Source organism: Copadichromis virginalis, linkage group LG14 (assembly GCF_057382275.1).
Source record: "Copadichromis virginalis isolate Kocher_CV1m ecotype Utaka linkage group LG14, C_Virginalis_male_GT1.1, whole genome shotgun sequence".
NCBI classification, from domain to species: Eukaryota; Metazoa; Chordata; class Actinopteri; order Cichliformes; family Cichlidae; genus Copadichromis; species Copadichromis virginalis.
Genome location: NC_140631.1, coordinates 31,000,288 through 31,018,459, shown reverse-complemented (window position 1 = coordinate 31,018,459; position 18,172 = coordinate 31,000,288). Strand labels below are relative to the sequence as shown.

The 18,172-nt window shown below is 41.0% G+C and overlaps 1 protein-coding gene across 1 annotated transcript in view; it reads left to right on the top strand.

Annotated features, from left to right (window-relative positions):
• The window catches only part of dph1 (diphthamide biosynthesis 1), a 75,126-nt gene extending 59,365 nt beyond the window's left edge, over nt 1-15,761 (top strand). The window contains exons 7-12 of the mRNA XM_085430415.1: nt 1,024-1,092; nt 1,801-1,957; nt 4,656-4,756; nt 12,561-12,639; nt 14,982-15,116; nt 15,480-15,761. Coding sequence (XP_085286541.1) covers nt 1,024-1,092; nt 1,801-1,957; nt 4,656-4,756; nt 12,561-12,639; nt 14,982-15,116; nt 15,480-15,560 — 622 coding nt within the window. The 3' untranslated portion in view covers nt 15,561-15,761. The remainder of the gene's footprint in view (nt 1-1,023; nt 1,093-1,800; nt 1,958-4,655; nt 4,757-12,560; nt 12,640-14,981; nt 15,117-15,479) is intronic.
• Nucleotides 15,762-18,172: the final 2,411 nt, after the last annotated feature.

Sequence of the window (18,172 nt, the reverse complement as noted above, 5' to 3'; positions counted from 1 at the left end):
AATATGAAGATGTGAATGTGAAAATAGGCAGTTGCGTAACGCACAGGCACACAGCATTCTGCCATTCTAGTGAGAGCACTTTTGAAAAATAAAGAATATAGATAGAAGGACTGTGGTCATAGGGAGCGTTAAAGCACACCAACCTTTTTTAGCCGCAGAGTGCTGAGGACAACCGTGACTGAAATGCAGCAGGCTTATTGTTGGGAACATAATTATACGAGGGCCTTGGATGTTTCTAAGCAAAGAGAGGCAGTGCAACAGAGGCTCTCCTTGAGTTCATTTTGTGTTCAGTGTTATTACACAGATGCAAACAGAGACAAACGTGCTTACACACAACCATGCACTTGCTAACAAATAGAGCCTCAGCTAGTCGTGTCTCTTGGTAGCCTGTATGGCAAACCACCCACAGCCTGCTTTGAGCCACTCTAAACACTGACCAGTTAGTGGGTTTAATTGCACGTCCTGGCACAGTAGGCCTTTTGAGACACCTGCTAAGTAATAAGTAGGGGTACTGACCTGAGTCCCCCTCAAACTAACAACAGGATTGTTCTCAGCCTGACCCCAAGGGGCATTTATGTAAGAGACCTTGCATTTTTAGACACCTCCATGTCACTCAGTGTTTGCGGTTTGTGAACTCCATGTCTGCTTGCGCTCTGGCGAATCCCCAGCACCAGACCCCGGGTTAATTGGGAAAGCTTGTATTCTCTGTAAACAGCGTGCTCCGCTCGTTGAGGTCACATTCCCAAACAGCAGAAGTGGGCAGACCCTCCACCCAAGCCGTAAGGCTTCTGCCCGAAAACACTTTGGTCTTCTGTTAAGAGGCTGCAGACATAAATTAAAAGACAATGTTAAAAAAAAAAAAACAGAGAGAAAACGCTGATGGAGAGAATAAGAGAATAGGTCAGCATTTCTTATGGCTGCACAATGAATTTTAATCATCTTCAGGGAATTTTCTTTGCACACTTTATTTTTCCTCTCGTTTCATTCACCTCAAACATTGAATTGATTGGTATCTTTCTACAGTTATCTTGGAGATGGAAGATTTCACCTGGAATCAATCATGATTGCAAACCCAGACATTCCTGCCTACAGGTATTGTCACATATTTCATGTATATCTCTCTTTATATGATACAAAATAGTGTTTATTATAGAACTAGTGTTAGTTTGATCATTTGGGGGCAAATGATGTCAAATAAACTTTTTGTAATAATTGCAATGAAAAAAGTAAAACATTTTTTTAAGTACGGAAGCGATCAACATTCATAATCACCTTTTTGGATCCTCAATTTATGTTCTAGGCTCAGAATCTTATGATGCTTTTTAGTGCTGTTTAAATTTAAAAACTGCTTGCAGTCCTGATTATTCACCTTATCGCAGTGGCATGATAACATTATGTGAAGCTCAAGTTCTGTTTTGATAAGGCTTGCTTGCATGCAAAGTGAAATTGTGTTGTTATAGACATATGCACTGCTGCACAGATCACAGGTCTCTCTCATAAACAAGATTCTAATCTCAAGTGTACCCCTTGTACCAGAGAAAAGGAGATTAGATGCTCAAAAATACATCTATTTTTCCCTCAGATACACTAACTCCTGTTGTATTTGATGACTTTTTGTGATTGGATTTTTCACCTTTTTTCTTTTCTTTTTTTTTTTTTTTTGGTGCATTTATGTCCTTGAGATTGATGCCAGAACAATGGATTGTAATATGTGTAATCAGGTTCATTCTTTCAAAAGTATCGACACGTCCTGTTCACATCTGTGATTTTCAGCCTTTTTCTGCCTGGCTATGCTTGTAGATACGACCCCTACAGTAAGGTGTTCTCCAGGGAATACTACGACCACGAGGCCATGCGCGCTATAAGGCTCCAGGCTATTGACAAGGCTCGACTGGCCCAGAGATGGGGACTGATCTTGGGCACGCTTGGCCGACAGGGCAGCCCTAAAGTCCTGGAGGTGAGTTTGCATCCTCATTTCAACACTCTACATGTCCCGAGGCCACTTGTGCAACGGCTTGTAATATTTCTTAGCGCGAGTTTTTTTGACAAGTGATTTGGTGACATGAAGTAGTAATAAGACAAGAAGTCGTCACACTGGGAGCTTGTTATTTCAAATTTAGGATGATGCAGCCAAACAGCCATGGAAATCTTATCCTTGATCTCGCTGCTGGCTTCAAGCATGACTGTGTTGGAGTGTTACTAGTGATGTATGATTTTGAGCGTTTTCTGTTATTGCTTCCACAATACAAACATTAAATAAACAACTACAAATAAACATCTCAAAGCATAAAGAACAGTCTATACTTTTCCTTGGTGAAAGCTTTTGCAGCACAGTCCCATCACATTATTTGCATAAATTAACTCTGGAAAATTCAGCCACTTAGAAATGCAGCTCACGTTCTTGTTCAGCAAGCATTTCTAAGCAGTATTCAACTGGTTAATTGTAATAATTCAGTGAAATGTGGGGTATTTTTATACATAAATGATTTTAAATTATCTATCGGTACCTGTTTAATGCTCTCATCACACTTTGTAGGTAAGAACTATTGGCATGAGAATTCATAAATAGTATAGTAAATGCACACAGTCAAAGGCTGGTATATTTGGTGCAGACTCATAAGTGAGAAGCTCAGTCTCTGCAAGTACAAAATATTATGTATTAGCATGCGTGAAGGTCTCTAGTCACTCTTAACTTGCAGCTGGTCCTCCTGCTTTGCCCTCTCTTCAATTGCCAGTTTGTTTTTCTCCTGTTTGTTCCTTTTTCTTTGTTTTGTTTCCCCTTCTTTTCCCTACTGTTTTGAATTTTACTTATTACTAATTAAATCATAATTTAATCAGTAATAATTCAGTGCTGTATGGATTGCTGTATGAAAAACTGGAGCCTCCATCTAAATGCTAGATGTAAATGGTTTAATACTTCCTCAGCGAGTGTACATGCATAGACTTGACTTGTTCGCAAATATCCAGACTCAAGAGATTATGTTAGCACTGATGTATAAATGTCAACTAGAGTGAAAAGTTTAATCTTTGTGTTGCATTCGGGGGTGGATTTAAAAAAGGGATTTGAATACAAACTCACCAGAGATCTTTTAAGATTAGGAAGTGTAGTGTCAGATAACCTCTCAAGTAAGGGGGCAGAACTATCTGATAAGAGCACAGTGATCTAAATGTTGCAAGATACTCCCAAGGACAGCGGATAACAGTCACATTTTACCTATATCTCATCAAAGAAGGATTTATGGGATATCTTCTGGTTTGTCTGCCTTTTGGATTCCCAAGTAACGCCTCAGTCCGCTACCCACAACTAAAAAGACAGAGTGAGAAAAAGAACCAAGTTCCTTGATTTGGCTAAACAGTTTAATTTAATGACATGTTTTATAAGGTCTGGTGACTGGGCTTGTGCCCATCAGGCCTTATTCACCGACCCTGAGGAATGATAGCCACATGTGACACCGCTACTCGCCAGTCACACTGTCTTTGTCTCGCTTGTCTGTCAGTTTTCTGTTGTGAAAAATGTCTTTATAATGGTATAATGTTTTATAACTTCTGGCTAGACTGCCCTTTTCCAGAACTGCCAAAGTGAATTTTACCAGATGGGTGTGGGGGACACTGATGATTCAGTAGCTAACTGTGTTGGAAACTTTCCATGCAGAAAAAGCTCAAAACTATTGTGTACAATACCTCACCAAGTAAAGTGTGTTCCTAGTTGTAGCTGGGCTGATTTATTTATTTGTTTTAAACCTTTGTTCTGTCAAATCTATGGACAGAATCTTCAGGTGGACTTAAAGAGTGGAGAGAAACCAGGCACATTAGAACTGCAGCTTTGCTGGTGATGTAATTGTGTAGGTTTCATCAGACTGTTCAGCACCCGATCTAACAGTTTACTGCCAAGCCTGAAGTGATTGCGAGATTCAACACTTCCATGTCTGACGATGTAAGACTCTGCCTGAAAACACTGGTTTTGGGGATGGTAATTAATTTTATTACTAATCAAAGGAGTGGGATCATATGGTCTTCTTATATTAGATTGACAGATGAGTTAGTTAATCCACCACAGGAATGCATACACTGTAAAAAACATTTAAATGAGCCAATCTGAGGCACAAATGCTCAATCTAAATTCCTGCCCTCTCCTACAGCTTTAAGCTCTAGGTGGAGACTGCGAGAATGGGATTTCAGTTGTAAGTGCCCAATAAAGAATTATCTTTACAGTGTGCCTGGTCACATGGCAAAAGGATGAAGAGATTGATTGTCTGTATAGAGGCTGGAATAGTACACTAGGCACTTAGCGCTGAACATAGTTTGGGGGTCTAATCTGTAAGCTTCCCTGTTGAGGTGTTGAGGCCAGAGCTAATTGGAAAGAGATTGAAGGGAAGAATCACATTATACTGGTGGGAGTGTAAGATGTTGTTTCCAATGTGTAAATGTGCATTAGCAGAAAAAATAAATAGGCGGAGATGCAATAGTTCAAAGCTTGATGTTCAGATGAAAAAGTCTAGTCAAGCTGAAACTGTGAAAGCACAAAACCTCTGGAGTGATTATCAGCACATGTTAATGCCATAAATCATGTGACCTATACCTTATTATATGTGGCTGAGTTTCACAGCCTATTTTATGTCTAGAAGGCAAAATGTTTTCATCTCTTTTTCTTCCAGCACCTGGAGTCAAAGCTCCAGTCCTTGGGCAAGTCCTTCACTCGAGTGCTTCTCTCGGAGATCTTTCCCAGCAAACTGGCTCTGATACCAGATGTAGATGCGTGAGTATTATAATGCATACACACAGTTTTTTTTTTTCAAAATGTTATTCATTTGATGGTTTGTTTGACACTGTCACATTTTAAAAGAAATATATATATATATATTTTTTGCCCAGACATATTAAAGACATATATATGGTCAAGGGAATGCATACCACTCTAGAAACACAGTATGAGTATGTATGAAACAGCCATTAATTTCTCACTGTGGTGTTGTGGGTAAACTTCTCAAATTAAATCTGAAACTCTGCCCTTTAAACCCAAATTCCTGAATATGCGTTGCAACAAATATAAATATGGACTTATTTACACATGCGCTAACGCGTGCCCTAATTAAAGCGTTCTTTTATTTAGTTAGAAATGCTGAGCCAAAGCAGATGAAGCAAAATGATTTCTCATATTCTCTTGCACTGTTTTTCATTCTGTTTTGTGCTCTGTTTTTCCTTGTTCGTGTGCTATGCCATACAGCAACATTAAATCCAAAAATTAATTAACCTACACACATCCCTAAAACTCCTCCTTTGGCTCTTTGTGTTCTTCATTTGCCAATTCTTTATCACTGCTGTGTCTCTCTGATATAAAGGCTGGGTAATTTATCTTTCACATCAAGGACCCTGCCAGAAATCTAGTGTTCAGCAGCTAGTAGTCACCTAAAATTTGCAATCAACAGCATTTGAAATGTATTCTGTAAGCATCACTGCACACTTAATTGGGTAGTCAGCATAATTTGCAAGTGGGTGCTATAACAGGGAGCTGACAAACAGAGTTTATAGCTTTATACACAAAATTGGCATTCAAGTCCTGGGAAGAGTCCATGATTTTGCATATGGCATAAAAGCAAACAGTCCAATGTAATGAACTTGAACGAGTCATAAAATTTAAGCTTTGGCACAAAGTGAATTGAAAAGGGATCTTTATATACAAATCATACATTGAAGTGCATACTTTTAGTCTGTTTTGCAGTAAAGTTAAAGTAGAAAGTACATCAACCTTGCCCTTGATGAAGATTCAGGGTTTTTTCTTTAGGTTTTACTTCTGTTTATGTAAGAATTTTACTTCTGAAGCAAGAAACCTGAAGCAACTTGATAAAGACATTCTCATTCTCTCATACACTAAGATCTTGACTTTTACATCTTGATATTTGTAGTGGTAGGTCCTGAAATATTTTCTGCTGTGTAGCACTGTAACCCAGTTCAGCAACTTACAGGTGTCTTTTAGACATGGACTCCTCACGTTTTATTCAATGAAATATCAAGTACTCTGGCTCCAAGGTTCAGTTTGTCTGATTTATCTGACTTCCAACCAGAAGAGCAGAGTTGAAGATGGATAAGGGGTTAGTGAAACACTGATGTGCAGCAGCGCCAATCACATTCGCACAGGCACAGCACTCACACTCCCTCAGATTGGCCTCTCACTGTGGAGTAATGAGAGGTGTGATGTGTGAGGGAGGAGTGGGTGAGAAAGGGACAGAAGGTCTGAGAGAGAGTTGGGGAGAGAGAGAGATGCAGAGGTAGTTGAGGGGGCTGTGTTTGGAAAGCGAGCGATCACAGTAAAAATATTATTTTTTTATTTGTTTTTTTGGCTCTTGTCTTCAGACTGACGTATGAGTACAACTCAAACATTATGTAATTCAGGCACGATTCACTGAACCAAAACAAACCCTCATTACAGACAAAAAGGTTTCCAGCAAGATCTGTTTCACTAACATTAAAACTAAAGTCCAATCTGCACATGTATCTCGGGTAGGAATTTATTGTATGGTTTTACACCAATTTTTTATCCCATCAGTAAACCCTAGATTTTATTTTCCTTTAATTATATTAAAAAAAAAAACTGCTTTAAATAGATGACAAATTCATGTTATTACCCAAAGTGACCATGAAGTTGAATTAGCGCCATACTACAGCAGGTCTGGAACTAGAGACAAAACCAGAATATTATTAACCTACAGGGTGATGATTTATTGCTATGCTGTTTTATTGGTTTGTAATAGTTTTATCTAGGTGCACCTAATAAGCTGTCCATGGAGTGTATATACATCAGAAAATAGTGCTGGAGTAGTCTGCCTTTGTACTATTGAAGACTAGGGCTGTTTATCATTTCCGAGTGCTGGAGCCAACACAAAACCTGAGTTTCTGTGCTGGTCATAAAAGGTATCCGAGAATCTTGTCTAGAAAAAAAGTTCATGTTTGGTTAAATAGTTCCAGTTACTATTGGGCCGGTGGTTATGGGCTATTCCTTCCCTGTACACCCTGTCACATCAGCATGGTTTGCTGACATTTATTCACCAATAATAAGTCAGACTCATTTCTGATAGAAGCTGGAGTTCACCCGGTTGGTAGTCGTGGAGGATTTTAGGCTTGATGGTTTCCCTGGGCCGGGGATTGGAACGCTGTACTAGGAGGCTTTTTATGGACACTTGTTGCTGCAGATGCATTTCAGCAAGTGCAAAAGAACAAAAACAGGACTGATGCATGATTGTAGGCTATTTAGAGCCATTTCCTTCATTTTTAATAATGTGGCTTTGTCTGTAATCATAAAATTGTTCCTTAACAAGCCTAAAAAATAGAATAGAATAGAATAGAATTCAACTTTATTGTCATTGCACATGCACAGGTACAGGGCAACGAAATGCAGTTTGCATCCATCCAGAAGTGCTTTAGTGATATAGATATATTACAATATATATTAGCAATAATATAGATATGTGAGTATATTACAGAAATGGGTCTATTATGGTATGTTATAATGTACACGGTATGAAGTATGTTGTGAATATTCTATAACTATAAGTATGTACAGGCTGTAGTGAGTACAAGCTATGTACAGGATATGAACAGGATATAAATATGAAAAACTATACAGAATATGAAATAAATAACTTTACAGAATCTGGGATATACAGCTATACAGAAATGGGAACTATGCAAGTTGTAAACAGTTGTAGGATTAAAGATTATCGAATGTACAGAATGATTATTTACAGTGACATTTGAAGATGACTTGCTACCAACATTGTCCATATTACTGGTGATAAATATTTATTGGGGGTGACGACTTTAAGTAGAATTCTTCTGATGATAAATTTGACATTTATTTATTTATCAAACCATTAGTTTGTTCACCTCTAGTATTTTTTCACTTTGCTCCTCCAAATAGTTTGTGAGACAATTATAGACAATACAATTCACCAAGTGTTTGAAGCTGTGTCAAATCTGCTTGTGTTAAAAGAGGAATTAAAGAGAGAGACAAAGCGAGGGAGATTGAAAGATAGATGGTGAGTCGGTAAAAGACTCACTCCTGCTCAGCACTAACCAACATAGCACACTGTACAGATCCCACCCTCAGGCTTTCTTTGTCATTAGACACACACATACTCACTCATATAAAGTGAGAGGCACCATTAACATATGCTCTTAAGAGTGTAATTAGGCTGTCCCCAAGCAGGTTCTAAACTGTTGTGCAGACATCTGCACAGCACACACACTTATCTCAGCCAGACAGCAAATGCCATCCGCTACATTTCAGCCTTTTATCTCTGTTCGAATATTTTTGGGGTCTGGGAGGGGGGCTCCACAAAAAAAAGAAATTGTTTATTTTAATTCAATTAGCTAGTTTGCAATCAAAGGTGAAGAAATTGTTCTCTCCTTGGAGTTCTGAAAGGTTAATTGTTCTTGCTCTTGGCAGGTCAAGTTTGTGAGTGTAATTGAAGCAGAGCCACACAGGTGGAGGGAGGCTGCGGTGTAATGGGCCACAGTGGGTAATGCAATGAACTCAGGCTGGAGCTCACATAGCATATCCAGATTTAAATGTCAGGCAGTTTTACCTTTATACATCACTTGTATGCTGCTCCTCTAAACTTTATATGTTGTGTTGTAATGAAAGCATCATGTTTTTTAGAGCACACAGATCATTTTGAGAGAGGCTGACTAAACAACTGTCCACAAAAGTCTGTGTGGTATGAAAGACTCAAAGCACTTTCCTCCTGGAAAGTAATTTCCTGGTGACTTTTAGGCACCAACAACTGGGTGTGTTCCTCTTCGGTGAGGGTGTCACGACTAACTCGATAAAGCCTATGCTTAATCAATACAAAATGCGGGTAGGTCAGCGCTGCTTCAGGGTTCCCCATGTAATCATCAGTTTTTATCACATGGTCAAAGACATTACACTCTGCTAAAGGCCTTAAACGCATCCTCACACGCTATGCCAAAAGGTTATTAAACCCCGGGTCAACCTGTCCCCAGAATTAATTAATTTGAAGTGGCTCTATGGGATATTTGTGCATGTCCCCATGCAAACACCTAACCTCCACCCACTTTGCCTCCAGCAAAGCCCCGGGCCAAACTAGGGTTTGGTTGACCAGGTTCTGTATGTAGCCTGAGTCCACCATAGCCTGGCCGAGGGAGTGTGTTGGAGGGCTGGCGACACGGAACACTTCCAGCAGTCCTGCCCTGATCCTCATGCAGCTCCCGGTGAGTGAGGTGTGCCGTCTTTAGCCGGTGGGACCTGCAAAGAGACAGACAGGTGTGAAGGGTAGATGATGCTGGTGGCGGGCCTCGATGGTGATGCATTCCACAGCTGCCTCCATGGAGCCGGGACCAGCCAACTACTCACTGCTGGTTTCAGCTGCCCCACCAATCCTCTCAGCTGCCCAGACAGGTGGTCCTCCACATGCGTCACCGCACCAGGCCGACTGGTCGGTGGTAGCGGACCCACTCTGCTGTGTCCACTGGGGGCCTCTTCGTGAAATGCTAGAGCATGATCATATCCAGCAGCGATGCCTCTCCTTTGGTTGGGCCAGGCTGCAGCCACCTGGCGAGGGCAGATCTGCTAGCCTCATCAGGTCTCCCTGGAAATGGCAGCAATGGTCTTCCGGTGCGAGCTCCAGCCAATCCAGTATCGCCTGGCGAACACACTGGAAGCTGACCTTCACCGTTGTGGGGAGGCTCAGCGCTGCCACAAGTACCTTGCTGGCCACTGTGGTACCAGATCCTCCAACACTCTGGTCCAGTGCTCGGCCAGGTGCTGCAACTGGTCAAACTGTTTCCAGTGCACCGTCGCCTGCTCCATATGCATGGCAGCTAGCTCCACCACCATATGGGCCAGCCCCTCCAATGGCTGTGCCAGACGCCGGTCCATCATCCTTCACCGGACTGGGTTTTGGCCCCATTGTGGTATGAAGTACCCAAGGCACACAACATGGGTGCTTTTATTTGCCATACTTCCTTTTCTTGCGCAACTTTCGCACTGCCTTGTCCCCTTACAGCACACAGCTCTCTTGTCAGGTCCCTGCATCCTACTAAAATAGGGAAGGCATGACCAGGTGATGGAAAACAGCGTTGTAGGTCAGCCTCCCCTGACACCACACCCTAAACCCACTGCTCCACCCCTCCCGTGCAGCTGAGCTACAAACCACACCCCGCCCACAGTCTGTTCCACTGTTTGTTTGGGGGATTTTTCTTGGTTTGCGAGAAAATTGTGAAACAAGGGTCAAATGAGACAAAAGCCCACCTCTTTCAGTGTCTGTGTAACTCTCCTGTTTTTTAAAGTCTTTGTGTTTTACTGTACGTCATAGGTGTCAAACTCTGGCCCGCGGGCCAAATTTGGCCCGCAGCCTAATTACATTTGGCCCGCGAAGCCATACCAAATTATTATTACAGCTGGCCTACCGGTATTATACAGCTAATATATATATTGTTTAGTATTAAGCTTTGCTTGTTCCATGTTCAGTTTTTCAGCAAAACTTGTTTGAGTCCATAAGAAGAGATTCATTCTTAAATCTGGAGGAAGATCTTTTTTTCAATAAATATTAATGTTAGCCCGCGACCTTGTTCCAGTTTTAAATTTTGGCCCACTGTGTATTTGAGTTTGACACCCCTGCTGTACGTCATGATGATACCAGTTCTCTTCCACACTTGCTAAAATGATTTCAAAGATAGCGGCTACAAATACTGTTTCCACTGCTTTTAAGGAACAATACAGTGGTACTATGCACCTTATCACACTGCAACATTCAGAAAGTCTCATTGCTAACACTTTTAAGTCCCGCCTCAGTTCATGTGCCAATCAGCTATCTTCTCCCTATGAAGGACGAATCCTTTCTTCCTTCCCTTTTCATGCTTTTTGTCTTGCTTCCCTCTCTACACTGAGTTAGCCCTGAGGATTTACTCTTTGCTTATTAATCACCCTCCCTCTTTTTTTTATCACTTCCAGTGTTCTTTTTTAATCTTGCACTGCAAATTTGCATATTCAAAAACATGTTGCATATAAAAACACACATATACAAACTGTTGGTTTTTCTCCTATATTTAGCCCTTTCCCCCACTGTTTTCCTGCACTAAGGCCGCTTTGATGCACGTGCAGTGTTTGTCTGTTTAAAGGCTCAGGTTATGAATAGCGGCTGATAGACCTAAAGGTCACATTTCAGATTCCAATCTCCATCTAAACTTGGCCAACTTAGGACTGAGGAGATTGGTGCTTGGTTGAAATGTCTCTGACTCAGCTGGCTCTCAAATTAGGAGGATGAATCAGAATTCACTCTTTGGGGGGAGCCTTTTTTTCCTTCTTTTTTTTTTTAAGTGTTAGTTGAAAATGAGAAAATGCCATGCATTTGCCCAGAGGGGGTGGAATATTTCTGTGACAGAAAGCAGAGTGGAGTGAGCGTCAGCGGTGCAATCAATTCTGCAGCCGAGAAACTGTGTGAAAGTTGGAAAATGAGGGAAAGACAGAAAGGAAATTTGACGCAGTACCATATATTTGAAAGTAGTCAAGCACTCACAAACTAAATCTCAAACTGGTGTGTCCTTATTGACGTTTACCTATCATTAGTCTTTATATACACTGCAGTTCATTTTGTATTTATCAATCATCCTGATGGATCTTCATCATAAGGATTAGGGACAGGGAATGTTATGCTTCCTCAGTAGAGACGGAGCTGTGAATAGCATTGATCTGTGAAAGCTAACCCCCCGTAGCCCCAGCCACTTTCCGTCTCCATTTTCCCATTGTTCAGTTTTCCCTGCAGCTGTTTACTTCCACACACCCTCCTCATCCTACTCCTATGCATTTTCCAGAGTAAACACGTTCCTCCCTGCCTGTCTTCTTCCTCTCTTCTGCCTCACTTCTGTCTTCTCTTCTTGCCTGCGCCTCTTCAACCCCCCCTCCGGTTTTTCATCTTCATTGCTCATTCTCCCTATCTCTCTGTATCTGTGTCCTTCTCTCTCTTTTTTTTCCCACCCCCCTCCCCATCTCTTTAATACACAGCCGCTTCACCACTAAACCTACGCCCACCCCACCCCATCCCTCCGCCACCCTGTCTGCGAGCAATGTAGGCTACCTCCGTGGAGACCGGCTGGTGCGGCTTTTTTATTCACACTCACCTAACCTCTTCCTCTTTTCTTTCACAGCATTTCTTTGTACCCCTGTTTGCATCTTTTGCAGTATTTTATTTTCCTCTCTGTTTCTGCCTCTTGCAACCAGTCGGCACCACTAGACCACTTGAAACCTTCATCCCTGTCTTTTCAGCCTCCCTCTGACTATGCATTCAGATGGTGTAGCATGGCTGTCTTTAGAACTGTTGCAAATCAGGACAGATCTCTCCAACAGATGCTGGAGGTCAGGTGGAGGGAGTCTCCTCGCACTAACCCACTGCATCACGTACCCACATGCAGTGTGGAGTTGTAGATGTGCTCTGCCTGTCTAATAGGATCTTAGTCTCTCAACGTTATTGCTTAACTGTTACACTCGCATTTGCACTGATTCTGAGGTGTACGTTTGAGCTAAAATTTGCACCTATTCCTTACAGGTGGGTTCAGATCGCTTGTCCACGCCTTTCTATCGACTGGGGCACTGCCTTCTCCAAACCCCTTCTCTCTCCATATGAGGTAAGCATCAACCTTACAGCCTCTCAACAAGCCGCTAATCGCTTTTCATACAAGTGTCACACATTTCACACACACAGACCTTCCTGTCTGCACATAACCTGACTGATGTCGTGTTGAAGCCTTCATCAAAGTGCAGAAGGAGAAAGTTACATTGTTAAGTGATTTTTCACGTTGTATAAGACTCATCAAGGCCTTGCTTGTGCTGTAGATGAAGAATTATGTCTAGTTCTTCCTCCCTCTTCCTCTCCCTGCCATAAAGCACACCAGCACACGCATATAAAACACCATCAGTAGCAGACTAGCCCCCCCTGCTGGCTGCAGAACCATATAGACACTCCCCACCCCTTTCAGCTTGTTTTTCTAAAGGGAGAGAAATGGATCGGACAGCATCCCATAAAGATCCATTTCAAAACATGTGTTTGTTTGTCTGCAGCTGTTGTCGCAAAAAAAAAAAAAGCAGGCTTGTTTTGTGATGAGCTTGGCAGTTATGTCACATTATGCTTTTATGTGACCTCACTGGTTAGCACTTGAAGTCAACTATTAATTCGTTCAACGGGGTTTTTTTTTTTCCTCAGACGTATGCCACTGATTTGAATACTGAAATGGCTGCAAGGGGAATTGCTGTCTTGAATATTGGATTGTGATTTGAAATGGTTGCTGTTATATTCAGACTACACATCTTTGTGCGCCGCACACAACGTGAAAGCACTTACATTTCAGAAAGGGGCCATTAAGAATAATGATAGCATTCACCTTAGAAGAAGAAGTAATGGTTATTTTGCATTGTTTTTGACTGAGGTCTATAACGGCGCGTGCTGTAATGAGGAAAGCAGCAATCTGTTTTCTTAAGCCCTTTGTGCTACAGTTTGCTTTGCTCTCCCCGCCAGCTATTTGGGAACGATGTTTGTGCATTTAAATAATTTGGTGCTGCTCTTGTGTCTGTATATGTGCGCTTGTGATAAGTCTTAATTCACCCGCATCTCATACCTATGAGTGTTACACGTCTCGGTGCGCTATGCTTTTCACTGTGGCATTTAGGAGGAAGATGAAGAGGAACGAGATGGGAGGGTGAAGTGAGCAATGAGATTTATTTTCAGTGCGTCTCATGTTATATTTATAGTCAATAAGACACACTTGGCTCTCCTGTCAGAGCAGGGATTAGCAAGAGAAGCTAGCTTCCACAGAGAGAGGCAGTTGGTGTGAGAGGGGAACGAGAGCAGTGGGGAAAAGAGAGAGAAGTGATTGAATAAGGGGTAGACGAGAGGAGGAGACTCTGGTAGAAGGCTGCCTGGAGAAAGGAAGGGATGGTTACTCTGTAGTGTTTTTATTTTCTGATAGATTGTGTTTTAAAATCTGGATATGAAGAAAGTTATTTTGCCTGAAAAACATATATTTAGGAGATTTATTTTTTTTTACAACAGGTTAACATAACTGGGATGCAATTATATCTTAAAAGAGAAAGAAGCTTTATTAAGTTTCCAGTACTTTCTTTTAAAGAAAAACAGTGTTTTTACTTCTGGTTTTATTCAGGAAACTTCAGCCTTTGCGTAAGAGAACAGAACACTGTCTTGTCGGTTTGGGTGCGTGCTATACTAACGAACGACAGTCACAAGCTGCGCAAGTGATGAATTATGTCGCACTAGAAGAAAGATTTCATCACTTTGAAGCTGAATTTTTCATGTCTCCTTTGAACTAAATTCTCTAACGGGTGTATTTGGAGTTTTATAAAATTTCTATGACTTGTTTTCTCATCATAATTCCATACATCATCGGAATTATTCCAAATAGTTCAAAGCTGAAGTTAGGTCTTGGCATCTAAACAGCTTGAAAGATGAACGAGTACTCGGATAAATGAATAAATGAACAGTCAAATGATTTGTTCTTTCATTCAGAACGCTTGTTATGTATGCTTTTTCTTTCGTTCGGAATCAGTATTCACAGGCATTTCTCTTCCATATGGAGCAGTCTTCACTTAAGTCACAGCTCTGTCATGCCACTGTTGTTGTTCCTCTCTAACAGCTGTTGTAGCGTTCAGTGCAGCTGCATAGGGATAACATGACAACTCTGCCTGTTATCCAAGCTTATTATTATGACACCTGTCTTGTCGGTATAGTCAGTCTGTTGTGTCTTCTCATCACTCTTTGGTTTCCTGCTGCTTGTTTGTCCAAAACGCTGAAAACTGCAGATACAGTACTAGGTGACAGTGAACATCAGCGGAATCATGTACCATAACACCTTGAAGGGTGCCATTATTGCACCTTTTGCTCATCGTTTCTTGTCCTTTTTTGATTTGGTTCTGATTTGTCACTGTCTCGCCATCTGTATTTCTTGGTATCTTTCAGGCAGCTGTTGCTTTACAAGAGGTGGGCTGGAAGGAAGTCTACCCCATGGACTTCTACTCCAATCAGAGCCTGGGTCCGTGGGCACCTAACCACCCTGACAACCAACCTGTGAGGCCTGCTCGTAGACAGACCCAGGTGAATAGAGCTGGGAGATAAAAAAAGAATGAGTGACGGGTGGGGAACGCTGATAAAAAGTGATTACACTCTGTTCAACTCATGCTTGATGGTCTTTATCAGAATGTCACCACACTGACACCCAGTGGCACAGTGACAACAGGACATGTATCTCAACATCTCTTTGTAAGGCGTGGCTATGACCTTGACCTTGATGTTCCTTTTAATTATTAAAAAGGAAGAAAGGTGCATAGATATTGATTGAGTTACTGCTCTGCGGATACATCATACAGTAGCTGCATTTCCAAGTATTATCATTTGTATTCCTGAGGTAGGTACTGTCACTGCTCCAAGTGTTAATGCTATCCCTCTGCCTGCCTGCAGAAAAAAGGCTCGGAGCCAGCCATTCCTGCCAAGCACTGTGAGCAGAACCAGTGCGCCCCCTGTGGCTGCCAAGGGGAATGACACGCTAACAAGCAGAGAGAAGTCAGACCAGAAGAGGAACAATTGGAATTTGAGTCAGTCTAACTTCAGAGGAGTTTTCAGCCTCTTTTTCAAATAGATTTTCTGCCGATATGATGAGCAGTTGAGATGCGACCTGACCCTGTTTTGCTTTCTTCTTTTTGTGGTGAAATTGTGAAAACAGTAAATCAGAAATGAAACCTTTCTTGTTGTGAGCAGGTTTTTTTCTCCCTAAATGCAGTGCTGTTCTGAAGCTATGAGCCTGTTTTTAAAGCTGAGTGGTATGAGTTCCTAGATGCGTGCAGAGCTAGTCACGACTGCTCTCCGTTCTCATTATTTATTGATGGTGGAGTCTGTCAATAAATAAATAAATAATCCTCCTATTGCTGTTTGGCCGTTACAGTAAAAACTGATTGACAGGAGCCTACCGTGGCCTCAGCTGATCCCAAGAACCCTCCCCAGGTGGCAGCACAGTGTGACAGGTGATTTTTGGAGAGTTTTAATTCTAAACAACTACCCAGCTTCTCCAATCACATCCTCCCTCTGCTTTCCACCTTTGTATCACTTCAGCAGCAAATGGCAGTGAGAGAGAGCGATACTGCCAGACATATCCGGGATGCATCACGTGTCCCGCTAGCAGCTACATTTTTTTAAGAGCTCAGTATTTGCCACAGTACTGTGTGTGATGCATAGCAGTCGGGAATAAATTATTGGCCAGCAGAGCTCTCTTTCAGCTGATGTTCGATTTATATTCTAGTTTGTTCTTTCACAGGCAAAAAGGAAGAATGTTAATAATCTGCCCTTTCCTCTTCTCATAACTCTTCAGGTTTGTTATCCCAGTCTAAAGATTTGTCATGATTTAAATCAGAAATGATTTACTGATTACAACATAAATAAAAGGGCTTTTTTGGATTGTTTAAAATACAGATCATATACATTGAACTTTATGGTTTTAAATTTAACCATAATAGAAACAAGAGCTAGAAAAACTGTATATTTTAATATTTAATATCCAGCCATTTACGTTCTGCTGCTTATCTGATTTAGGATCACAAAGGTGATGTGGCCACTCACAGCTAAGGCGAGAGGCGGTGTACCGCCTTGACAGGTTGTCAGTCTGTCTACTGCATGATAACACAGACAACAGCTCAGCATTCACACACACGGCAGGTTTCGAATTGCTGATTAGCCTAACATGCATGTATCTGGACTGTGAAGGGGTATCAAGAGAGAAGCCCGGTATGGGGACAACATGCAAACTGCACATTGAAAGGACCCAGGTGCTTCTTGTTGTGGGGCAAGAGTGCTAACCATTCCACCACCACCACGCCTCCCTTATATTTAAATACAAAATTGTTAAATTACATCATGATTACTTTCTTAATCAAGTAAACTTAAAAAATTATGAGGACATCAAATACTGACTGCTGAAATCTCCACACAGTGAGTCCTTCAGGTTCCAAGTGTGACATGACAATAATCAGACTTGTGATCTAAACTTCATGATGATGGCAGTTAGTGAAACAGGACAAAAATCTCCAGGTTCACAGGTTTTGTAATGTTTTGTAATGCCGCCTCACCTCCCTGCTTATAGACCCCTTAAAAAAAGGTATGTGAAGAATCTGTTGGAATTTAGAGTAAGAAATGAAATATTTTTATATTTGCAATCCACTGTATTTATTAGCCATTTACAAGTTTTATAAAACACCAGTTTCCACACAGGGAATAGTTATCTAGATAAAGTTCATATATAGCTAACAAAATCATTTTTAATCAGCGAGTGAAGGTTATTGTTTGATTATTTAACTGTAACAAACAAACTAAATCATCAATAATAACTTTTTTTCTGATGCATTTAAATCTTCACTGAGTAACAAATTACATTTACAGCTTCTACATGAAATACGCTGTATCAATACTATGGTAATGATAATAATATCACCTTTATGCCCATCACTGTATATTTACATAAGAACTTAACATACTAAATATATCATTTGAAATTTGACACTTTCTAGTTTGATTTTTAAGCACCTTATACTTCATTTTGCTTTTGCTTCCTTTTCCCTCATGAAGACTTACGATTTATTTTTTTTTAATGTTCAAAGCTGATGCTCAGTTTTATATGTAAAAGGTCCAAATAACTAGGAGAAATTAAATTCTCTCTATAAACTAACCAGTCTGAAAAGAGAAGCTGAAATGATGAAAAACACAAACCTGTTACGACCCCAATATGTGAAAATGTGTAAAATGTAAATAAAAACAGAATGTAATGATTAGCACATCTCATAAATCCATATTTTATTCACAATAGAACATGGCAAAAAAAGTTAACTGACACAAATTCAAAGAATCCGGAGAAATCTCTGTGCGCAAAGGTCAAGCCAGAAAATCAGCACTTGAATGGCTGTGATTTGGAGGGCAATGAAGTTGAAGTTAAAACCCTGTATTGTGTTTTGGAAATCACTGCATGGGCTGTGAATGGGGAATGGTACAGCAGATAGTAGTGATGATACTGTAATGTTACGGTGTGGATGGTATAGCACACTCTGTGAACAGAATTTGGCACACAATCCACAAATATGAAGATGATCTAGAAATACTGCCATCTTCTG